Source organism: Bacillus rossius (assembly GCF_032445375.1).
Source record: "Bacillus rossius redtenbacheri isolate Brsri chromosome 9 unlocalized genomic scaffold, Brsri_v3 Brsri_v3_scf9_2, whole genome shotgun sequence".
Lineage (NCBI taxonomy): Eukaryota > Metazoa > Arthropoda > Insecta > Phasmatodea > Bacillidae > Bacillus > Bacillus rossius.
This window is the reverse complement of record NW_026962013.1, coordinates 29,491,674-29,518,393: the sequence shown is the minus strand read 5'-3', so window position 1 is coordinate 29,518,393 and position 26,720 is coordinate 29,491,674. Positions and strand designations below refer to the sequence as shown.

General features: G+C 35.4%; 1 protein-coding gene across 2 annotated transcripts in view; it reads right to left on the bottom strand.

The window, feature by feature from the left end:
• LOC134543068 (NADP-dependent malic enzyme-like) overlaps positions 1-24,648 on the bottom strand; it is a 29,199-nt gene extending 4,551 nt beyond the window's left edge. The window contains exons 1-4 of one of the 2 annotated variants that reach the window (XM_063387823.1): positions 24,508-24,648; positions 10,809-11,069; positions 5,961-6,128; positions 2,705-2,828 (exon numbers count right to left, since the gene is read on the bottom strand). In XM_063387823.1, the coding sequence (XP_063243893.1) occupies positions 2,705-2,828; positions 5,961-6,086 (250 nt within the window). In that variant the 5' untranslated portion in view covers positions 6,087-6,128; positions 10,809-11,069; positions 24,508-24,648. Of the gene's footprint in view, positions 1-2,704; positions 2,829-5,960; positions 6,129-10,808; positions 11,070-23,956 lie in introns of both variants that reach the window. The other variant, XM_063387822.1, reaches the window with a different exon arrangement.
• Positions 24,649-26,720: the final 2,072 nt, after the last annotated feature.

Genomic DNA, 26,720 nt, shown 5'->3' with positions numbered 1-26,720 from the left:
ACAACCATTTTTTAAAAAAAAGTATATTTGCTCAATTTAAGCTATAAGTAAAAACAACATTTTAACATTTTGAAAGTACATAAAAACAGAAAAAAAACTCCTTAGGTATAATCAAAACATGAAGCTTCTATTTAGGCACTGTCTTATATGCCAAGTTATTTAATTTTCTTTACTATTCATTACTACCAAGATATTTTACTGTAAATTTAATGTGATAGCTCACTTGCATTTGTTGATTACAAATTCTCTAAACACATATTTATTAAACATTATTTACGAGCTGTAAAAGGTCACATGAATGATAATTCTAAACATTTGTGTTAAGTTTTTATTTAGTAAATATCATTTGAGAATAATTGAGATGAAACATATTGTGCATGAACACTATCATGATAACTTTACATGAAAAACCTTCGAAGAATAGAAATTAAAAAATCCAACAAGACGTGCGAGACAAAGAGTCGCGACTCGAGCGTGTGCACACAGATACAGCATCATGATGCGACGGCACAAGTGAGAGAGAGAGAGGGGGGGGGGGGTCATGGTGAGGTGGCTAGGACGCAGCAGCGAGGATCAAGCGAGGATCAAGCGAGGGACTGCTGACCTCTCACAGCGAGGGCCAGGGGTAGGTAGCGGGCAGGGCAGAGGAGTAGTGGTAGTCGTATTGCTGAGTGCAGATGAACCCTGCCAAGTCGCCGGGCGGCCGGGGGTAAACCGACGCTTCACCTGCAACACACACCCCTCCCCTGGCACGTATCCCTCAAGATGCCACTTCTCTCCCGCAGGTAAGCAACAGTTATACCGTTATACGGACAGTGAAGAGCAATACTTTCCCAAACCCAAATACCAAGGTAGCTTGAAACACTGCATTACATACCTTTTGCATAACTGTACTAAGCTAAACCTTGTCTGTAAAAAGACATGGTTGCAACAGGTCTGGAAAACATGGGAGAGTCAGGAAATTTGAAAATTGTCAGGAAAATGCTGTATATATCAGAGAAAATAGTCACTTAAGTTGTAAATTTAAATTAATACTTCACTTAAATAATTAAGTGTGCAAGGTATTGGTACAGTAGAACCCTGTTATAATGTTCCTGCATATAATGTTTTCCTGCTTATAATGTCATATTTTTAAAGTCCCAATATTTCCCCCCTAAGGACAATGTATTTATTTCTTGCATATAATGTTCATAAATAGTGTAATTTCCTGCTTATAATGTTTGCTTTCTAACATTCAATAAACAGGGAAAAAATGTCTTAAAACTAAATTATTCCAACACTTACGATAAAAAGTTTCCTTTATGTATGTTTATGTTTACAATCACTGCCATACAATACATGAAGTTTGTTAAAATACAATTTTATGCAATATACTGAAGGTACACAATGTTCATAGTTACGTTCAGTTGGCACCCTTAGTCAACTCTTCTCTTCCTTGCCATTCCAGTGGGTATTCAGATGCAGTACATAGTCCTACGATATTTAAGTTGCCAACCATTGAGTGAGGGCATAACTAAAAGTGTTTTCTATTGCTTACGAATAATTTTTTTTTTCATTCATACGTAGGAATCCCAAAATTAAACATTTTCAGGTGGCAAAGGAGTAGACGTTCTCACTCTTAATGTTGTCATCATGAATCGTGAGATAATTTTACAAAACAATGTGGCAGTGTATCTTTAAAGACAAACAAAATTTAACCAGGGAGCAAGACGAAGTTGAAAAATTGTTGGCTTGTTTCAGAAAATTCATGTATGAAGTATACTATCTTTGGTTTTAATATTAAAGTTGTTGACATAGCTTGGTGAGTCCATTGGTACAAAGCTCGAACATTGTTAAGTGCTAAATTGAGATTTCCTGCTTATAATGTTTTTTTCTTGTGCTCCCTTGAAAAACATTATAACAGGGTTCTACTGTAGTAGTTTACAGGAGAGTTATCAAGCATTAAAACCAATTTGGCTTGAAGTAGAACATTTTGAATTTTTTTTGTACCAATTCTGTTGAAATAGCATATATTTTATCTTAAAAATGAATGGAAATTATTTTTTTTTCTGTCAGGAAAGTTTGATTTTTACATTTTGTAGTGACCATGATGCAGTATAAACATAAACCCCATTTTACATTTTTAAATGGGCAAAAAAAATTATGTAGATAAGAAAGAGTAAATAAAGACCAATAGTTATTTGCATTATGTACTTTAAAGTCAATATTCTTCGGAATATTTGAACTTAACAACTAAAATAATTAAGAGTAGATTTTATATTTATGATCATAACAAGCAGTTTCCATACATTTTAGCAATTTTCTTCGAAATGCTGTATGTATTTAATTTAAATATTCTTTCTCCAATCATAAAGCCTGCAAATGACTCACTTTTAACATAGAAACTTACATTAAGTAAGCCTTTTAATTAACATACAAGAGTTTGATATTTTTTAAGTTCTACCTTACGATATCTGTGAAATAATTACAAATAACTTAAAACCTTTTAAATATTTACCACTAACTAGTATAGCCTATAGTCGCACATTACTAATAACTTATATTTATTTTTCTTATCTATATTTTGTGTGCACAGTTATACAGTTCAGAATCAAACACAATAACAAGATATCAGATAGAACACACAAAACAAACACACTATAGCTTAAGTGTTGCACCATTTTCTACACACTAATGCACAACTGTTGTCACTAAGTTAGCCTACCTTGGTCGTATGCGCATTCTGCTATCTTGGTAGCGATCTCAATGGAGCACTCCTTGATCTTGCTGAGCGGAAGGTACAAGCCGCCCAGATCGAGGTCAGCGGGCGTCACCAAGTTCGCCAGTGCCTGCCAGAGGAAATGTGAACAGTGCATTTCACAACTCGCTCCGGCTGTGTTTCGTCGCGCTTCACGCCCTTGTGACATGCACGTGAACAAGCAAATCCAATGTTTTACCAGTTAGTAAGTACCCTTGCAGATTTCATCACACTGGCCTTATTTTTCATGCAACTAGGTAAAAGTATTGCACGAGACTAAATATTATTATTTATTTTATGGTTACCATTAAATAAAAGACTCACTTTAATTGTTTGAGTATAATATGCAAGCCTGAATTTCTTGGTGCCATGACAAATTTGTAGGGATGTGCAGGTACCCAATATTTTCGGATACGGTTCAAGTCCACGACTACCCGAACCCGGAATCGTTGTATGTTCATGGATTCGAACAGTAATACGGATATTCACAAACGTTATAAATTTATTTAATAGGCTTAAATATATTAGAAGTGAAAAATTAAATTAGGTTACTATTACGTATTTATAACATGATGTATCAAAGAAAGAAATGTAAATTAAATAATTAACACAGTGACATTAAAATAATTTCAAGATTTCGAGAGCTTAAACTGTAATTACGAATATAGTCACATAGCAAACTAGAAACTAAAAACAATTACATACCACAAGTTATCAACTACTTTTTTTTGTTCTTATAAATAGTTGTAGGCATGTTGTACTAGACTATATCATTATTATTGTGAACAATACTATTGACAATAAAATTAGATATATAAAAAAAGTAACCCAACATCTTTTGCTTGATTTGCAGTCAGTTGCAGTAATCATAGAATATTGTATTATTTTTATTTAAAAAATACTGCTTTAGCTTGCTTACATTACCGCTACAACTAAGTTCTTACATAAATGAATATGATATACAGTTAATTGTGTACTTCAAACTTCACCAAAACATATCAATATAGGCCTAGAAATGAGCTGTCTTTAAGCATTCATGTAACAGAAACTTGTGAAAACCAACTGAATTAGGTAGGCCAAGTAGGGAATACATATTTGAAACTTGCTATATGTTTTGATTTTCATGGTTTAGAGTGTTTATTATTAAGTTTACATAATTATAAACATTTCAATCTCAGTGTAAGAAATAATTGCCAGTAGTTACAGTTAGAAAAAAAGAGAACACACATTTTTAAATTAATCGGTTATTTTTAATTATTCTGTATTTAATATTCGAAATCGGATTCATACCTCAAATATTGCCAGGGATTCAAATCAGATTTGAAGCAAACTGAAAATCAAGGATTCGCACATCCCTACAAATTTGCACATATTACTTAATGAGATAATAGTGAAATGTAATGTTAATATACTTTTAAAAAATATATACTTATACTTTTGGTACTAAATGAAAGAATATGTATTTTATCTGAACTGTTACTAAATGTTATACATTTACTAGGACTCCTAAAAATATAAACTAAATATATACTATAAAATAATAAACTATTTATAGTAATGTTCTACAGCAGAGAGACAATAAATTGATTCAACAAGTCTGAACTTTTGTCTGACAGTATGAGTTTGTAGAATTGTTTCCGAATGAGAGAATAAAATCCTCCAGCAAATCTTAAAATGCCTTCCTTGATTTGAAAGAATTAATAAACAAAAACAGCAAAAATTCTAGTGACAGCAACAACCTATAAAAATTATTTTCTGGTAAGTATTACAGTAGTGACCTTTTGGCTGGGTGGTTACAACTTCGGTTTGGTGAGCCAAAGGTTTCAGATTATTTTTTTACTTGTGGAAAGTTTCCTTCCTGAGTTCTGTGCTCTTTCTTACTCCATCCCACATGTCATGTTGATTTTTTTAATTGTCTGTTCATTTGGGAATATCTTGTAAATTCATCCCAATAGTACTCTTGCATTTTATTTGTATCTAAAAGTTTCCAACAAAGAGTTATAAAGTATTGTCTGATATCTTTGGAATTTTACTCAGATGTTTATAATTAAGTTAAGACAAAAAAATGGAAACTAACTTGGCATGAGAGACAACCTAACGATCCATCCTGCGGAAGATAAGGACAGACCACTGTGTATTCATCTTGTCCAATAAACCCTTGTCTCCCCATGGCAATGCCTGGGGTTTCATACCAGCTGTCAAGTGTTTCATAATTAACTCTTATCAAAATTGTGCTCATGGTTTGTTACAGAAGAGATTTACTTCATCAAGTACCTTAAAAATATGCTAGGTAGGTTGTATTTTGAAATACAGCCGCCCGGGGTTTGTTTGGTGAATTTCCATCCTGCTAAACAGGAATGTTGTGTATGAAATAAATAAAATAATTTAACAAAATTGATGTTGCTTTATTTTTTAACATGCATTTGATGAACATCTTACTTTATAGTTGGGCGGCCATGCAAGAAAAACTTTGATAACAAAAATTGTGACCAAACCGAGACAAACTCTGCCCATCATTCACAACCACTGACTCAACTGTCTCCGTATCCACAACAGAATCACCAGAGAGCATATCCACGTCCATTACCAAACAATTGTCTGCATTCCCCGTCGCTTCTCACGAGGTGGACGGCTGAAGCTCGCCTGAGTGCACATTTCACATCTCATTTGGGGGCTCGTTTTGTCCCACTGGCTCATTTCTTTTGGATACTTTTTGCCTCATTCGATATGAAACACTGGTGTGCATTTTTAATTGCTTCTGCTCAGACAATTTTGCTTTTTTTTCTTTTTCTTTTCTCCAACATACCCATATTTCGCTTAAGCATTTTGTGATTAATGGCTCCAAACCCAAGTTATTAACTTTATAGTTATTCCACTCAGTTAGCACCACTCAAGAGCAAATTAAAGTTAAAATCACGAAAATCTGTCCATTACTCTCAGAGTCCCAGCTCTCACCGACTTCAAATCGACGCTCCCCACCAAAACTCATTATGTCACCATTGCAAATGTGAACTGGGTGGTCATACGTAACAATCACGACCAAAGTCTGACCTAAGATATACGTATTTACTTCATCTGTAGCTTTTATAGTTTGCAGTGTCGAACCCTCAGCTGAAGTAACACCCAACCTGAGATGAAACACATTCATATTCCTGTTGGGAATTCATGTCAAAATAACAAGCGGCAGTGAATGCAGACTTCTGGGTCCCAAGTGCTTGCCTACCTGGGCAGCGATCAGGAACACCTCATCACTGATGTGTGTCACTCCTGCACAGATCACCCCCAGGGCCACCCCAGGGAAGATGTACGAGTTGTTACCTTGCCCTGGGTAGGTCTTCCCGTTGTACATCACCGGAGGAAACGGTGAGCCACTGGCAAACACTGCTCAGCCCTGCAAACACCTAGGACGTTACACTACGCATAGCTACCAACGGTCCACGTACCAAATAAAAGTATAAGTAGTAGCGTCAGCAGTTGGATAGACAAAATCACAATTATGATGAAATAAAACTCATTAGCCAATGACCAAACACAATACGACAGTTTATAGCAATTTTCACTAAAACAGAAATAAACCAGATACAGATTAAGTAGACTGCATAACACTTAACTACAAGAAAACTTTCCTCAAAACAAACAAAATTCAAACACGTAAAAAAAGTTTTTTTTTTGTTTCATTTAACCATAATATAAAATTCAGTAAGTTTATTAAAATTTATGAAAAGTCACGGGGGGGAGGGAGGGGAGAAATGGAATTTCTTTTCGCAATGATCCTCTGAACTCATTCTAATATTATTAGTGTGTTTTTTTTTACATGCTAGAGTAGTCTTTTTTTCACTGTGTTAAATACATTAAAGACATTAAAAATTAATTAATATAAAAATCTGACACTTTTGGTAAAATGGTATTTTGCAGTCTAGTATTATGCTGCACAAAATATATCATATGTAATGGTATTGAGCATCAAATATTTAAATCTACAAAAATTTAACTATTGAAGTGAAACTTTTTGTTTGAAGGTTGGCAGCAAATGGCATGCAGGAGAGAAGGAACAGCGAAAAAGATGGCATAGTGTGCTGTATTAAATCTTAGAGACATTTAATAAAGAATGTAACTGAAAGCAAGTTATACATCTTCTAGTACATTCCAGCTTGTTTTCAAAATCATGGTGTACTTTTATCATTCTGAATCAAATTTAAGGTGAGTATAAAAATAAATCTAAACAAATTAAGTTCCAAACATAATCAAATAAAATGTGTTGGTAAAATAACACAAAATAAATAAATACATAATACTTAATAAGAAAATGGGAGTGGCACACCATTGCCACAATGCCACGTGGTAAAAATGCTCTAAAATTTTAAGAAAGCAGCCACAACTTTTCTTCGAATGTTATATTTTTATTTATAGGTGTTATGTTGTATAGAGGACACATTTTGTATGTATCTGTTGTTAAGATATTTTATCACTGTAAATAATTACTAAACAAAAATCACATTTTATGTTAAGTTCTCTTACAATATGTTATAATTAGGGACACCTGTATTTCGCGAATACATTTAGTGTCAAGGTATTTCACAAAATACTACAGCTTTTCTCCTGCGGTTATTGGCTGAGGTCGGTGAGAGGTGTCGTCCCGCTCTTGACGGGGCCAATGAGAATGTGGTCACCGTGCTGCTGCACCCTCACAATTTGCCATGACTCTTAGAAAAAGCTACAGTGTTTAGTGAAATACCTTTACATGAAATGAAATCGCGAAATACAGGTGTCCCTAGTTATAATAGATACATGCTGGATATCACTTCCTAGGTCCTGGTGTAATCCGCACTCGCCGGTCCGACATCATACGACGTTATTGCTTGTCTGTAGACTGGTGCCCTGTTGCCAGATGTACATCTGCCTTACACACCGCATTGATGCCAGTTGTTGTATGTGTGGCCATAACACCCCTCCCCACTAGAATGTAAGTTAACTTTCCCACATGGTCACCCTTAACTTCCACTGATCACTGGTACCAAAGGGGACGTCGAGATATACGCCCACAACTGGTAACTGTAGATCTTGTAGACTGCATGGGCTGTGGTTGGTGGGGAACTTGGTCAGGTGAACTGCCTCTCCGGAGGGGTAAAGCTGCTGGGCACGACGCTTCCGGAAAGCCCAGAAATGGAGAGTCTGGTGCTGAGCAAGCCGTACGGGTAGCAGCATCATGAAGGGGAGGCGAAGCTGCTGGTGATGAGCTAGCCACTCTTGCAGATGTAGCACAGTCATTTTCTTGGTTGGATGGTGCAGGTGACAGTGTTGACGTTGTAGCACCAGTTTCTTCCTGTGTATCAGGTGAATTGTGCCTGATGCCTGTTTTGATGTACGTTACCCAAGGGATAAGCCACCCCCAACGTTGATGCAGCATGACTATGTCCTGACATGGGAGCAGTACATCCCTCAGAACTTCTCTGGAATAATGGTAATACAGACCATCCTCGTAGGAAGGTCAATCACGTCATCTCCAGGTTCTTCAGCAAATCGTTGACGTACATAGTCATGGCCAGCAACCCAGAGTTTAGACGAATGTCATAGGCTCGAGCTCCAGAATGACCATGTACTATACCTGGTACCCAAATAGATTTGCTTGAACTATGCTTCATCATGCATACCAGTTCCAAACTTGGAGTGTGGGCAATGTCACCGGTGTTGGTGTGTCAAACTCGGATGCAGGGTGTAGTTGGGTAAGATGTGTACGAAATGCTCTACCCATGGCTTCCGCAGGGGTTCTACCCATGGACAATGAGGGGCGTGTTCGCATAGCCCATACAGCACGAGCCACTCGTGCATGGATATCTACATCCTCGAACTTCAGCAGTAACTTCTTGACTGTTTGTACTGTGCGTTCCGCTAGCCCATTTGAAAAAGGGTGCCACGGCGGGGTACAGGTGGCATATGCCATTTCTGCGAAGGAAGTCATTGAAGGCATCGGATGTAAACTGCCGTCCATTGTCAGTTACAATGACCACTGGTTTGCCAAGATCAGCCAGAATGTAGCGTGTGTGTGAAATAAGAACCGAAGCAGTCAAATTTGACACCACTTTGACTATTGACCATTTCAAAAATGCATCAATTGCAATGAGCAGGTAATGACCCAGAAATGGTCCTGCATAGTCAAAATGCACTCGTTTCCAAGCGAATGTTGCACGGGGCCATGGAGATACAACTGATCTTGAAGGTGCATTAGCTACTGATTGACAGGCTTGGCAAAGTTTCGCCATGTTCTGAATGTCAGTGTCGATATTGTGCCACCAGACAATACTTCGGGCAATGGCCTTGCTGCAGTTTCGGCCAGGTGTGTGGAATGAATCAATTTCAATACTGTCTCTTGCAGTGACAATGGAATCACGACCCTGTCGTGCCATAAGATGCAATTAGATTGTAGTGATAGTGCTGACCTTTTGACGAAACATGGGTGCAAGCTGTCTTGTACCTTTTCCGGCCAACCTTGATGCATGTAGCGTTTGACTTACCGTAGAATATCATCATTCTCTGTAGCTTTTGCGATATCTCGTAGAGATAAGAGATGTAGGTCCCTAGCCTCCAGGAGGTGCACGCCAACTGGTTCAGTGCACAAATCATCTACAGATGTAGGCTGAGGCAACCTACTCAAGCAGTCAGAATGACCAACAGATTTTCCAGTTTGGTGGCGACGCTGATAATCAAATAAACTTAAGATCAGAGTCCATCGTAACATTCTCCGCGACAAATACATGGAGAAAATATGCCAAGCAGAGGCTTGTGATCAGTTACGATCGTAAATGGACGAAAGGCCAAATAAGGAGTAAATTTCTTAACAGCAAAAATAATGGCAAGACCCTCGCGATCAAGTTGTGAATAAGCTCACTGACTGATAGGGTTCGCGATACGTAAACAATAAGTACTTCTGTAAATACCTAGCAGATCATCGCTTCGTATATATGCAAGAACCGCACCAACCCCTACAGGTGAAGCATCAGCTGTAACGACCAAAGGTAAATTAGGATTGTAATAGCCCATACCTTAGGACTGATTAACATGTCTTTCACAGTTTGGTGCTTTGCAGTCCATACTCATGTAGCGGTCTTCACATTGACGGTCTTCACATTGACAGGCTCGAAGTGTGTTAGAAGGTGTAGTCATATACAACAGATTTTAGAAAGATTTGGGAGAAAAAAAAATTACACTGGAAATAGTCAAATAGGGCTATATAGTGAAATTTATTTAATACAAACCCCAAAGGACGTAAATGTTCACAGTTTGTAATAATGAGATTTGTATTAACACATAATATAAAAAAGATCTCAGAATTACCAAATTCTGATTATTTGATGTAGGTAGGCCTACCACATAGGAAAATAAAATAAAATGTAAATACCTACTAATAAAAACAAATATTACTGTAGGCCCTACTTTCTATATTATCCTGATATAAGATATGATATTCAACTTACTATGATTTTAAAAAAGTTTAAAAAAGTTATCTTCAACATATTGCTCAGTTGGTTATAAAATTCAAAACCTTAATTTCCTAGAATGTGAAATTTCTGTTTATCTTTTTTTTGTGCACAATTAAGCAGAAAATGCATATAACAGGCCTAACCATTTATTATGTTAAAAAAAAATAGCGGTAATTTCAAATCTAACCAACACAATCAGCAATCACTGAGTTATGCACAGACCTTTACATTATCTCGTATAGACCCCTTCAAATAGTTTTAGAATACACAAACCACATGAAAAAAAAATATTCTTATTGACTGCTGTTTGACTGGATACAGTGATCACACGCCGGAAATAGATCCTTGTTAAGTTACCTGTTTTACGTAGGAAGTAAAGTTAGTGGGACATTTACTGTCCTCAATTTAAGAAGTTATATCCAAATTTGTTATATTTTACCATGCTATTAATAGTGCAATGCATGATGTTCTATGAATCATAGAAAATAACATTAGCAAACACATGCATACAATAACAAAAATTATTAAAATTTCTTTAACATACTGGTTCGGTTACCTGAAAGAGTGATATCTGCTTATGAAGTATCACTTACCTTATAACTTTTGAAGCTTCATGTTTGGTTCTTTCAACTGGAGGTTTCCTCTTCATTTTGTCCAAGAGTAAATGTGCAGAGAAATTATAAACTGACGGTATGGAATCTGGCTTCAGTTTTCTTCCCAAGCCAAATGCTTCATTGTCGAAGCATTCTGGAAGAAAATACTTTGAGCACAGTCTGGAATGTCGACTAGGAGTAAATTTTTCTCTCTTTAAAGACAAGATCCATTGGCTCCGTCTTTTTTCATCTACAGGAAAGCTGAAAAAATGTAATAAGAACACAATAAGATGAAAGGGGACTAGTCCACTTCGCGATACCATATCAATACTGATGACGTCACCAAGATGGCATCAATTACGTCATTACCACCCCTACGGGACACGCACGGAAAAATATGGGTATTGGGCAGGGAACAACAAACACTATTTATCTTGTATATCAATTTTCGTATAATTTGGTTTTTGGTATCGTAAACTAGACTACAATCCCCCCTGCTCTAGGCTATTTTGCGATACCAATTATGCATTATGTATGAAATAATGCCTGGAGAAATTATGACTAAACGTGGTATCATGAAATATAACATTGTGCCCTATTTATTACAAAACGTCATTGATTAGCTAAATATTAAAGTTGCTGGAAAAGAAGTTATATTATGAGGAATAAAATATATCGCAAATTATACTAGACCGGGTGGGGTGAATACGTAGTTAGGCGGTATTTGCGAAAACAAAAGTTAAAAATCCGAAAATACCTTTATTAGACGCTCTTCAACTTCCTCTTTTCATTAAAAGCGGCGGAGGTAAGAAATTCCAAATACTTTAGGAGATATCAAATTTTTAAATTTCATCATATGTAGTCGAGCGGTATTTGCGAAAAAAAAATGTTAAAGTCCGAAAATACCTTTATTAGATGCTCTTCAACTTCCTCTTTTCATTAAAAGTGGCGGAGATAAGAAATTCCAAATACTTTAGGAGATATCGCCATTCTTATTTTGCATACAAGACCAGTGTTTATCATTCGACCGCCGCCATTTATTTTATTTTGGCAGTGTGTTTGTGAATGCCTAATTAATGAAAATGGTTGATTAGGTCAGGTCAGTTACATTATAAATACTTTGAAACTAAGCGTACATTAAAAATAATATGAAATTATTTCAATGGTTCTTTAGTTTTAAAGTATTTATAATGTAACTGACCTGACCTAACAAACCAGGACAAAGGATGAACAGTAACAACTCACGTAAAATTTTTTTGTTACTTATTACTTGCGCAACAATAAAAAATAAAACTTTAAAATTAGAAACGTTAAAAACTCGCCTAAGTTGGAGGCGGTAATTAAACACCGTTTTAAAACAATAAATGAACTAAATAATCACGTATTGGTTTTGATTTGATTTTTTATTTCATTCAATAGACCATACAATGGTATAGAATATGTCAAAAGAAAAATTACAAATAAACATAAATACAAACACATAAACAGGTACAAGAACAGTATTAAAAGCATTACAAAATTAAAATAATAAAAGATAACAGCTGCTCTTCCATGAATAAGCACCTATTATATATTATATATAAAAGAAATTAGATATAAAAGAAAAGTCATACATAAAAAAAAAATTACGAAGCTACCTCCTGTTCATAATCATCTATATTATAAAAAGCCTTATGTGATAAATAAAGAAATAATTCCTTTTTAAATAAATTATATTGGTCCATATTTTTTAGAACTGATGGTAATTTATTGAATAATCTAATACCAACATTTCTAACTGACTGTAAAGTTTTTTTCTTGTGAACCCTTTGCAGATGAAAATCTGCATTACTTCGCGTGAAATGCTCATGAATATTAGTATTTTTTAAATAAATTAATTTTTTTTATGATTAAACAATAATACTTTGTAAATATAAATACAGGGCACAGTAAGAAGACCTAAGGATTTATAAATATCACGACAACTGTCCAAACGTTTTATGTGGAGTATAATTCTGATTAATTTTTTTTGTATAATAAAAACTGATTGTAGATGATGTCTATTACTCCCCCAATACATAATTCCATAGCTGATTAAAGAATAAACATAGCCAAAGTAGGCAGACCATAGGCATTGTTTGGTAGTTATATGAGAAAGTACTTTAAACATATAACACATACTGTTTAATTTATTTAGCAAACCAAACGTATGTTTGTCCCATGATAAAAATTCATCAATCTCAAGTCCAAGGAATCGTGGATGTGCCACGAAATTTAAGTTAGTATTTATTAACAGAGTATTTGGTTTATTTGATTTTAATTTAGAGGAAAAATAAATAAAATTTGTTTTACCATAATTCAGTAGCAGTTTATTATTTGTAAACCAAGAGTTTAATGTTTGTAGTGTATTCATAACCAGAGCATCAAGTTTAGAAGCTGGATTGTCTTTAACCAGTACATTAGTATCATCTGCAAAAGAAATGATAGGAATATCGGTAAAATGATAACTTAGATCATTTACATAGACCAGAAAAATAAGTGGCCCTAAAACGCTACCATGAGGAACTCCTACATTCATAAGTTTAGGTAGGGAATTATAAGACTCTAATATGTTGTTACTATTGACTCTAGTAACTTGAACTATCTGCAATCTGTTTGTGAGATAAGACTTAAACAATTTATTGACTACACCTCTAATCCCAAATTATATAATTTATCAATAAGTAATTTATGATCTACTGTGTCGAAAGCTTTGGACAGATCAATAAAAATACCGACGACATCCTCTGATCTGTCCTTGCATTCTGTGACAAAATCAACGAACTCGCCAATAGCCGACTCGGTATTTTTTCCCTTTAAGAAACCATGCTGGGATGTAGATAGCAGGTTAAATTTTGTGAGATAGCTAACCAATCTGTTATTAATGATAGACTCAAATATTTTAGAAAAGGAACTAAGAAGTGAGATTGGTCTATAGTTCTCAATTAATGTGGAATTACCTTTCTTTAACAATGGGATACATTAGCAATTTTTAAGTCATTTGGAAAAACACCATGTATAAAAGATTCGTTTAAAATATGGACAAGAGGTGCAGCTAAAACATCCGAGCAATCTTTAATGACTTTAATGGGGATTCCATCAAGTCCAGAAGATTTTTTGATTTAAGATTTTTTATACATACAATAATTTCTGAGTATGTTACATTTGAATTCTGGCCTATCACGATCAATCACGTGACGACATTATCCAATAAAAAAATAGATACTCGTAAACAAGAAACAATGCGAAATGCCACATGAATGCACTGGTATAATTGTGATGAAAATTAAAAATTCAGGTAAATATGTATTGTACGGATTAGCGCCAAAAAAAATTGTACAAATATGAAATAACTTTCATTAAGGTAAATGCACCAGTCTTTGACACTGTAAGAATAAAATTTGTTCTAATAAAATATTTACATATGAAAAAATAATATATATTATGAAAAGCAACACCCAAAATAATGCTCAGAGTTTATTCTTTTTAATACCATTCTCAGAATACAACACAAATTACTATTTAATTTTAAAAATATATATTTAGTTTTAGGTTAAGACTGAACCAGTGTTTGACATTGCAGAAAAGGCTATGCCCTAGTATTTGACACCCAATCTTTGACACCCTCGATTTTCATAAAATAAAACTGAAATGGTAGTATAAACATTCTTAATGAAAAACCTTTTAGTTTTGTATTGTAACCCTAAGAATAATGCACAAAAAAAGTTAACATTTAGGACAAAAACTGAAGTGCTACCAAAAATTATCTACACATATTACATACACTCAATAACATCCACTGGCTGCATGAATTCATATTTAATTCTGTCTCCTGTCATGCAAAGTGTAGGGTGAGGAAGCAATCCTAAAATTGCCTCTCTAGATACACATGAAACATCACTTTCCACCATTTTGAAAACTTTCTTGCTTTCACTTAGACATTTTAAACTCATGACTTCTATTTCACCTTTCCTGGATACCTTTTGGATAACACAAACATATCGATAGAAACTACTGTGTCTCTTTCCACCCTGAAACTTAACAAGTGCATAATCACCAACTTTCAAATTTGTTGTATTGCCAAGTTCACAAAATCCTTGTGTATCATCATCACTGATATCACAATCTGAACTGTTTGCTTGTTGCACTGTCTCTACTTCATCCTCATCATCTGAACTCTCACTAACAGCTATTGTATGCTGTTTCTGTTTTGTTAAATTTTTTTTTTGCATTTTTTTCTTCTATGTTTGCTAGCCTTTTCTTCTTTCTTTCTTCTTTTTCTTCAATTTTCTTTTTCTTCTCTGCTTCTTTTTTGCGTGATAGCTTTTCCAAGCTACAGATGTTACAACAGATGGAATTTTTTCCTTACACTTTCTCTTTTTGCTCTTGGTTTCTTCTGGCCAAAATAAAGCATTCTTGAATGGTGAAGGTACAGTTATTGTAACCTTTTCTGTATCTTTTTTACAAGTTGTGATGCTGTTCGGTGAAACTGTGATAATTTCAGGTTGATGCATGCTTTCCTTTTCTTGGGATGATGCAGCTTCCTGAGTTTTCGGTAAAGTAACAACATTAAAATTGTTTGAGCACTCTGGAAGAGGGTTGGCTATTGTAACTTGTTCAGGATGATGGGTTGTAATGTTGTCAGGCAGAACCTCGGGAACAGGATCTGAATTGTTATTGAACTGAATATTTACATTCTCACTGCTTGGTTCATTTCCAGCTATAAATGTGGATTCGCCTATGCTCATGTTCGCATTTTCCTGAGAAGTTATGCTGTCATTTTGTAACACATTATGTTTTAAATTTTTCCAAAATTCAAAAAATGTTGTCTCTTCCACAGCAATTGACAAAGAGCCATCCTTCAAACACTGTTCAAAGAGTAAAAGTTTCCCATCAGAAATTGTGGACTCAACATACTGAAGCACTCCCAGCATGTTAAGGTGCAATTTTATTCTGAATTTTCTTTTGTTGTTTTGATGATGCAATTTTTTTAAAATTTACTTGCTCAACATCAAATGGCACCAAACCACATGCTTTGAAACCATTTTGTATGGTATCTTCTGAGATATGTTTCAATGCCTCATTAAGGACAGGAGCAAAGTTAGCTTTGTTCACTTTCTCACCACCATTTTCCAAGCGCCACTTGTTTACCTCTTTCTTCCAATAAACCTTAAGAGGACGAAAAACAGATACGTCCATTGGTTGCATTAAGTGGGTGGAGTTTGGATACAATGCTATCAAATGTATTCCATTTTCTGAACAGAACTCAGACAGGTGCAGAGTCATATGTGAAGCATGACCATCACAAAAATATACAATGGGGCGCTGAATCTTCATTTCAGTCAACCATGGGTGGAAAACATTAGTAATGTATTCGTAAAATGTTGATACACACATCCAACCTGACTCAGATTTACCTATGCCAAAATGTTCAGGAACTTTTTCAGTTATTGAACTAGGAATCCATTCATAGGCATAAACCACTAAAGTTGGAGCAAACTGTCCAGCTGCATTGGCTGTTATCAAAACTGTAATGTTTTCCTTTTCGTCACTAACCAACAGAATATACATTTTTATCGCCTTTTCTTGTAAGAACTTTGTCACCTTTGGGAAGAAGATAAAAAGCACTCTCATCCCCATTAAACACACTGTTCGGTTCATTGAAAATTTTTATTAGGTCAATTGAAACTAGGTATTTCAATATTTCTTCAAACCATGACCTAATCTGTTGTTCGCTCACATTACTTCTCGAAGTTGTCAAGTTCTGTGCTACTCTTTCAGTGACCTCTGGGTGTCTTCTTAAAAATGCTTCGTACCACTTTCTTCCTGGTCTTCCATCAGAAAATGGATGCTCTCTCTCGGCATTTTTAGGGTGATTCATTATTTTCTGGACACTATCAAGCAACTGTTCTTTTGTTACTGGAAATTGTTTTGAAGCCAACGACAATATCCAGTCAACAAGTAATTGTTCCTCTGTAGCAGACAGTACAGATGGTGGTCCCATTTTGCATTGTTTAGGGCTCTTCCCTGAAGTTTTGTAGAGTAGGGTAACTCTTGGAACAGAATATTTTCTGGCAGCAGCAGCAACTGGACAGCCACATTGCACTTCAACAATGGCATTGGCCATTTGCTCTGGAGTATATTTCATTTCTCCGACATGATATATACCTGAAACATATGAGTACCAGTCTTTGACAGTTTGATGCTCTAGTAGTTGACACCCCTGTCAAACACTGGACACACATCATTATATTAATCATTTACAAGGTTATTCTCAAAATTGAGACTTGTTTGTTAATATTAGCCTAATTTATGATTGATTCATTAATAAAATTCATTGCACCAGTCTTTGACATCAGTGTCAATAACTAGTACATGAATTATTTTAATGAACCAGTAATTGACATGTCATATTATTCGTGTTCTAAAAATTTTGAGGTTAGATTTCACTAAGTACAGTGTACTAGAGTAGGCCTATATAATGTCTCAAACTTAAAAATTCATGTCAAATGTACACATACAGTCAATAAGAAAAATAATACAAACTCTTACCTTAGTGTTTTCATTAAAATGAAGTGGAAAAATGGTGGAATTCTAACATTGTAAACTTGTGTTGCTCTGTAAAATAAAACAATTGAAGTAACAACAAACCTATATGTGACAGTCTATCCAAAATGAATAAAATTAATTTTCTCACCAGTAATAAAACCTTAAAAAGTGATATTTTCCTTGTTATAACTAATAATAATACCACCTGTCAAACACTGGTACACTGTCAATATATGGTACATTTACCTTATATGCTCTTTTACGTCCTCTTTTCAAAACCACCTGCGGAGATTAAAAATTCCAATTACTTTTGGAGATATCGCCGTTCTTATTTTGCAATACAAGCCCTATGTAATCATTCAACAGATACCATTTTATATTTTGCCGTGTGTGCGTGAATGCCTAAATAACAGAAATTTTCCATTAGGTAAGGTTAGTTACATGATAAATACTTCAAAATAAACGGAAATTAAAAATAATATCAATTAATTTTACTTGTATAGTTTTAAGTATTTATAATGTAACTGACCTGACCTAACAAAACGGGACAAAGCTAGATTATGTAAGGTCAGCTACAGTATAAATACTTTGAAACTGAACGGACATTAAAAATAAAAATTAATTTTAATGGTTGTTTAGTTTTAAAGTATTTATAATGTAGCTGACCTGACCTAACAAACCGGGAAAAAGGACGAACAGTAGGAACTCACGTAATTTTATTTTTACGTGATGTAGTCGTTCAACTACGTCGTGAAAAAAAAAATCATACTTGTAAACAAGCAACAATGGTGAACGCGGGAAGCCTACGATTCACTCATCCTTCTGGACATACCCGAATACTCACGTTGGCAAGCCTTCTTTCAACAGACGAGAGGCAAACGCCCAATCGTGCATCTTCGGTTTTTTTTTTTGTTTATTGTAAATAAATATGCAACTCATGAAAACTAATGGTCAATTAGGTTATGTTAGCTACATTATAAATACTTCAAAACATTGTGGATGGTTGATTTGGTTAGGATAGCTACATTAAAAATACTGTGAAATCATGTAAACGGTTTCCTAACGCTGGATAGCTACATATTAAAAATTTATTTGCTAAGCAACCATAAAATGATTTTACAGTTTTTTTAATGTAGCTATACTTACCTAATATAACCAACCATCCACAATGTTTTAAAGTATTTTTAATTACTTCTTGCTAATTTTAAGAAAAGAAGGCTTGCCAACGTGAGTATTCGGGTATGTCCAGAAGGATGTGTGAATTGTAGGCTTCCCTTTGAACGCCGCATCAGTGCACAGCATGAAAATTAAAAAATTCCATATCTCCTAAAGTAATTGGAATTTTTTATCTCCGCAGGCGGTTCTGAAAAGAGGACGTAACATAGCATATAATGAAAGTTATTTCATATTTGTACAATTTTTTTTGGCGCTAATCCGTACAATACATATTTACCAAAATTCAATATCTCCTAAAGTATTTGGAATTTCTTATCTCCGCCATTTTTTATTAAAAAAAGAGGAAGTTGAAGAGCATCTACTAAAGGTATTTTCGGATTTTTAACATTTTTTTTCGCAAATACCGCTCAACTACATATGATGAAATTTAAAAATTCTATATCTCCTTAAGTATTTGGAATTTCTTACCTCCGCTGCTTTTAATGAAAAGAGGAAGTTAAAGGTAAATATTTACAATCGCGGTAGATGCCAAAAAAAATGCTAAAAATCCGAAAATACTTTTATTCTATGCTCTTTCACTTCCTCTTTTCAAATCAACCGGCGGAGATAAGAAATTCCAAATACTTTAGGAGATATGGAATTTTTAAATTTTGAACATGTAGAGTAGCGGTATTTGCGAAAAATAATTCTAAAAATCTGAAATTACTTTTATTATATGCTCTTTCACTTCCTCTTTACATTAAAACCAGCGGAGATAAGAAATTCCAAATACTTTAGGAGATATCGAATTTTTAGATTTTCATCACAATACCTGTGAATTCAGGCGGCCACCATTGTTTCTTGTTTACGAGACGAGTATGATTTTTTTCCGCGTAGGTGAACCGACCATTGTTGCTTGTTTACGTTTATGATTTTTTATTTTCGCGACGTAGGTAGAACGACTACATCATTTTCTACTAATGGCAAAGGAATGTACCCGCCTCTAACGTATGTGAGTTTTTAACGTTTCAAATTTTAATGTTTTATTTGTTGCGCAAGTAATAAGTAAAAAAATTACGTGAGTTCCTACCGTTCATACTTTGTCCCGGTTTGTTAGGTCAGGTCAGCTACATTATAAATACTTTAAAACTAAACAACCATTAAAATTAATTTATATTATTTTTAATGTCTGCTTAGTTTGAAAGTATTAATAATGTAACTGACCTGACCTAATCGACCATTTTAATTAATTAGGCATTCACGAACGGTAAATCAAAACGCACATAAACTTCTGCCATTCCCGATTACACCCGAACCATTTACCTTCGGCCAACCTCGGTTTTATCTATTAATATTTTTATTTCTCTGTTTATTTTAATGTAGCTATACTAACCTAACTAACCGTCCATAGTGTTTTAAAGTGTTTTAATGTAGCTAACCTAACATAACATAACTATAATAAAAGTATTTTCAGATTTTAATAGATACTCCTAAACAAGCAACAATGTAGTCGTTCACCTACGTCGCGCAAAAAAAAAATCATACTCGTCTCGTAAACAAGAAACAATGGTGGCCGCCTGAATTCACAGGTATTGTGATGAAAATTTAAAAATTCAATATCTCCTAAAGTATTTGGAATTTCTTACCTCGGCCGGTTGATTTGAAAAGAGGAAGTGAAAGAGCACAGAATAAAAGTATTTTCAGATTTTTAGCATTTTTTTTTGGCATCTACCGCGACTCTACATATGATGAAATTAAAAAATTCGATATCTCCTAAAGTATTTGGAATTTCTTACCTCCGCCGGTTGTTTTGAAAAGAGGAAGTGAAAGGGCACAGAATAAAAGTATTTTCAGATTTTTAGCATTTTTTTTGGCATCTACCGCGATTGTAAATATTTACCAAGTTAAAGAGCATAGAATAAAAGTATTTTCGGATTTTTAACATTTTTTTTTTTTTCGCAAATACCGCCCAACTACATATTTACCCCGGGTGGGACTGTATTCTACTTCATGATACCAAGATAAATTAATCACGAAAATTCTGGCTACAAATATACCCCTGCGTAACTTCCTCAATAAAGCACACGTTTCACAACATGCATCTCACCTTAGAGGTGGGTTGGGACAGCAATTTTCGGTATCAGTCCCTACCTGATAGTGATACAGTAATGTACCTAGGTACAAGTCTCTGATACTTCTGTATCAGACGGTCCCAGGAGGCAACAAAGCTCCGCGTACGCAGACCGTGCGACCGGAAGGAGAATCTGATACATTATTTATCACGCCCGGTAATTCTCTACCTCTGATACTCTCATGACCGCCTGATACAACCAGTATCAATCAGTTCAACATTCACTGCAGTTCGTCCTGGCCGTGTATCACCATGTTGCGGGCTGTCATGCTTTGTAGTTAGTATCATTATAGTGAAATAAGGAATTGATAAGTGCACGAAAAAGACTTCATTTGTGTGGAATTTTTTCACGGAAAATAATGAGTTTGCTAATTGTAATTTGTGTAAACAAAAACTGAGTTATAAATCATCGACTAATCTGAAGAAACATTTGAAACGTAAACATTGATATAGTATGCTCACTAATGTACCTATCTGTTTTTTCTTTTTATTTTTGATAAAATCGTGCATTTTTAATGTATAAAAACACTAGTTACTAATTGTTTTCGAAAAAAGAAAGTCCATATGTTGATTACATCTGTTATTAGTGTCAACTGAGAATTTATTTGCATTTTCATAGCTGTTAGGTGCACAAATATAAATATTATATCTTGTATTAATGTACTTTTTAATATTAAATTTTCATTAGTTTTATTATTGAACGAGACGGTGCACGCACTGCGCACTGAGCGTACTTTGAAGTAGGAGAATAAACAAAACGACTTGTAACCAGGGCTGCCACTCTGATATTCATGAAAAACCTAGATAACCTACAAAAAAACCCAGACACATGGGTAAAAAACCCAGATGCGTCTAAAATGCTATCGTTGAAAATGTGTGCGTACTAATTCAAAAATATAAACATAACTGGTTTTAATATAAAACAATTAATTACCTTACAAGACTGAAAACGGTTAAATACAACCAATACAAGAAAATTACACTGCAGCAAAATGGCTGTATAAGTAATTCTTGGACCAGTACATATCATAAAAAAACCTACAAATGTATACATGACAAAACAAACACCATCACTGCATCCTTTAAACCGGTAATTGTTTTCATAAAACTGCATCATGTACGTTAGTCTTTATTCAGAGTCTGATTCTACAAGATTGGTTTGAAGGTTAATTGTTGCATTGGTTTTGTGTTCTGCAAGCCTCTTTGAAGAATGTGTCTAATTTAATATTCGACTTAGCTTCTTGAAAACTAGTTTTGTGTTTATATGTATTTTTGTGTGTGAAACACATAGACTTGTTTGCATTTATCAAACAGATATTGCAACAGATACAGTAGCTACTACCTTTATTATTGTTTTAGGTATAAAAATAATTAAAATTATAAAAAACCTAGAATTGTTGGAATTCATTATTTAAAAACCCAGAAACCCAAACACCATTGGAAAAACCCAGATCTGGGTGGAAAAACCCATGAGTGGCAGCCCTGCTTGTAACAATATCGCTTTGCGCCTCTCCTTCAAGGCTTCAACGCCTTCCCCTGCGCTTCCTCCCCTACATTCTTTCCCTTCTTTATCCCTTATTCATCGTTCCTGCTCCCTCCCCTTTCACAAGCTCCGCCCAAGTGACCGTCATCTGCGATCGGGTACTGTATTCATTGGCCGTGGTGTTGTTCCAGCTGAATTCTGAACTGATACTAAAGTCTCTGATACTTTTCAAGTGTACTCGTTTGCCGTTACTGATACAGGCGCGTATCAGTGCCAAAGTATCAGGTTGATACTTTTCGAGGTAAATCTGTATTGTACGGATTAGCGCCAAAAAAAATCGTAAAAATATGAAATAACTTTCATTATATGCTATCTTACGTCCTCTTTTCAGAACCGCCTGCGGAGATTAAAAATTCCAATTACTTTTGGAGATATCGAATTTTTTAATATTAATTTTTTGGCGATTTTTTTAAAAAAAAATTTTAAAAATCCGAAAATACCTTTATTCTGTGCTCTTTAACTTCCTCTTTTCATTAAACCCGGCGGAGATCAGAAATTCCAAATACTTTAGGAGATATGGAATTTTTTAATTTTCGTGATGTGCACTGATGCGGAGTTCAAAGGGAAGCCTACGATTCACACATCCTTATGGACATACCCGAATACTCACGTTGGCAAGCCTTCTTTTCTTAAAATTAGCAAGAAGTAATTAAAAATACTTTAAAACACTGTGAATGGTTGGTTATATTAGGTAAGTATAGCTACATTAAAAAAACTGTAAAATCATTTTATGGTTGCTTAGCAAATAACTTTTTAATATGTAGCTATCCAGCGCTAGGTAACCGTTAACATGATTTCACAGTATTTTTAATGTAGCTATCCTAACCAAATCAACCATCCACAATGTTTTGAAGTATTTGTAATGTAGCTAACATAACCTAATTGACCATTAGTTTTCATGAGTTGCATATTTATTTACAATAAACAAAAAAAACCGAAGATGCACGATCGGGCGTTTGCCTCTCGTCTGTTGAAAGAAGGCTTGCCAACGTGAGTATTCGGGTATGTCCAGAAGGATGAGTGAATCGTAGGCTTCCCGCGTTCCACCAGTGTTGCTTGTTTACAAGTATGATTTTTTTTTTTTTTTCGCGACGTAGTTGAACGACTACATCACGTAAAAAGAAAATTACGTGAGTTCCTACTGTTCATCCTTTTTCCCGGTTTGTTAGGTCAGGTCAGCTACATTATAAATACTTTAAAAGTAAACAACCATTAAAATTAATTTTATTATTTTTAATGTCCGTTCAGTTTCAAAGTATTTATACTGTAGCTGACCTGACCTAATCTACCTTTGTCCCGTTGTTAGGTCAGGTCAGTTACATTATAAATACTTAAAACTATACAAGTAAAATTAATTAATATTATTTTTAATTTCCGTTTATTTTGAAGTATTTATCATGTAACTAACCTTACCTAATGGAAAATTTCTGTTATTTAGGCATTCACGCACACACGGCAAAATATAAAATGGCGTCTGTTGAATGATTACATAGGGCTTGTATTGCAAAATAAGAACGGCGATATCTCCAAAAGTAATTGGAATTTTTAATCTCCGCAGGCGGTTTTGAAAAGAGGACGTAAAAGAGCATATAATGAAAGTTATTTCATATTTTTACGATTTTTTTTGGCGCTAATCCGTACAATACAGATTTACCCTTTTCGACCCACCTCTATCTCACCTATCGCATCAAACTAAATATACATAAGAAATACGAAGAACAAACATTTAAAAGACTTAAAAACACCACTTACCTTTCATGACTATATGACAATAATCATTGTGTCAATATCTCTTGTATATATTAAATTCACGCAAAATTTTATTTATTCATTCCTGTTTTTAATTTATTAAACACGAACCGTCTCTTACCCGTTTACAACAATCACAACTACACTGTGCCATTGTATTATTTCAATACAAATAAACACGACCTTCGTCTTCTCTCATGACTACTACACTCATTACTATAAACGTCTATGACGTCATTCATTTCTCCTACAATAGTTTTTTAACCAATTAGGAACCTGATATCGTAAAACAGACTAGACCCGATTAAATTTGTAAACAATAAACAATGCATCCTTGGGATTACTAGCTAGTAATAGACATGGTCGTGTTTAATGTAACTATCAGCGAGTGAAACTATATAACGTTATTACGATTACATAGTAGTAATACTGTATGGCAATAATTCACATTCGATTTCTTAAACCCTATAGTAATATAAATCTACACAATGCCGAGTGCTGACGTACCTATTAAATACTTAATGGTCTTACAAATGTAACTTGTCTTAACTCACCTGTGAAATGAAATATTACTTCCTTTTTTAAATGTTTGCGTACAACCATACGCGACACAAGAAATAACCATTTTAATGGTAAAATAACCACGTTGTTACACAATAACCCCATTATACCCTGAGCCTGAGTCATAGAACAATAAGGGTTATAAAAGGTCAAGTCAATGGGTCGGATGGGAACAGAGCGATCGTAGCGCCTATGTGGCGGTGGGGCAAATTAAACGATATATATCGAACTTATTAGGATCGATTGTTATTTAAATATATCTATATGATTTGTATCGATATCTATTCATTCATAAGCTGGTAGCGATAATCGACCTTTGTTTTTGTTTATATATTTTAATGAGCTGTTGATTCAAAATATTGTGTTCCTTACCCATATTACACATTGCTGTGCAATATTCTTATGGTGAAGGAAATTACAACTTACAACGCCAAAAAATAATGTTCGTACAAGAAAATGTCATTAAGCTGACGCCGACCGCCAATGCTCCTCTGTCGCATAGACCGCTATGCCTCATCAACGTCTCGCAAAAGCGTGTGCACCGAACGCGCCCGTGCGCGCAGCAAAGTGCAGTTCGTGCGACGAGGCGAACGCCATACAACGAGTGCTACACCGGCGCAAGGATCCGGCCGGGTGTGGCATATCCTTCCGCCGCACTACAACAAATTGTTATAATTATGTTTTTCCACAGGATTTTATTAAACATTATTTTTTATTAATTAATAATTAAGTCTTTGCAAAATCATGTTTCAATGTGCGATTTGTCCCGAACCTGGCCGGTTCAGTTTCCCGCGAAATTCACACGTTTCCGCGGGAGGGCTGGCGGGGGAGGGGGGTCGCGCGCGGCGACACCGCTAGTGTCCTTCGAGAGCTCAACCAGGCCGGCAGCCTGCGCGCAACGCGGAACCTTCAAACTTTGCATTCACCGACATGTAGTTTTCCATAGTGTAATTTCTTTTCAACCTTTTTGTACAGTTCCGCGGTCGGCCTAAATTTACCATGAGGTACTTAACTTAATTCAATCAGTGCTCAAGATGAGTGTTCCACGTCATACGTAAGTACTGTGGGGAGATTATGTGGTTTCACGTCGGCGCTTCACGCCCAACCTAGCCTACAGGCTATTTAGTTTTGGCCCGCACGGGGCAGCCAGCAGGCGACACGTGCTATCAGACTTAATAACGATTCAGTCCCTGGGTCACACCTAGACACCACGTAGAGTCGCCGGAAACACGGGCCTACGTGCTGCTAGCCCAGTTTATCAAGTGTAATGTATTAGTGGAATAGTTGTTCGCCTAAGTGTAATTCGTCATGTCAGGGCTTATGTATCACCGTCGTACGGCAGTGCGCCACCAAACTTAATCCAGAGCTAGGTATTAGTGTAGTGTATTGTGCTTCAAAATATCGTGTGCCATGTCAGAGTGTCTTTTGTAACTTTCGCATCACGTAAACGAGTCTGCCCCTCACGCGCATAAGAATCGTGAGCCGCCACTGAGGAAGTGAGCTGCGCGTGTGACTAGTCGCGTCGGGCAAACCGTTACGGCCAGAACGGGCAGCACCATGTATTGGGCTGTGCTGTATTAAATTCACGAACTATCTGAAGAAGTTTTGTGTTATTATTCAGGCGTCCCGAGTGGCCTCAACAGCTCGGGGGGCCCTACTGCGTTGACCCCTACCTCTAGCCACAAGGCCGAACCTTCCCTGAGATCACGAACTGAACAAAATCACGTCTAAATACTCAGAGGTAGCGGGGACGGCGTCAAAGCTTGTTGTGACATCACATATATACTGTAGTTATATAAAGTTACGAAGTTTAGATATTTGTTTAGATCTAGACTCGTAATATTTTTATTTCTTTAGATCGTGATTCATTAGTCACACTTTTATGTAATCAGGCGCAAGTCGCAGACATTGTAACATAATTAATACTAATTTTTGAAAAGATGGATCATGTTTCATAGTGAGTAAATGTGTATATTAACAAGCTAACAGTACCTCGAGCGCCAGGAGGCGCTTGACACCAGGTCGACCAGTCTTCTCCTTGCCGCCACCTGGAGTAGCAAGCTCTCCGTACCTCGCCGCCTTCAACTATTGGTAAATCTGATCTTGTAAAGATGAGTTCAGTAATAAATCTCACGTGTGTGAACCTTGAGTTTACCTTATTTCGACCATGTGTGTTCCTGTGAAGTCACATTGCATGTGGGACGCC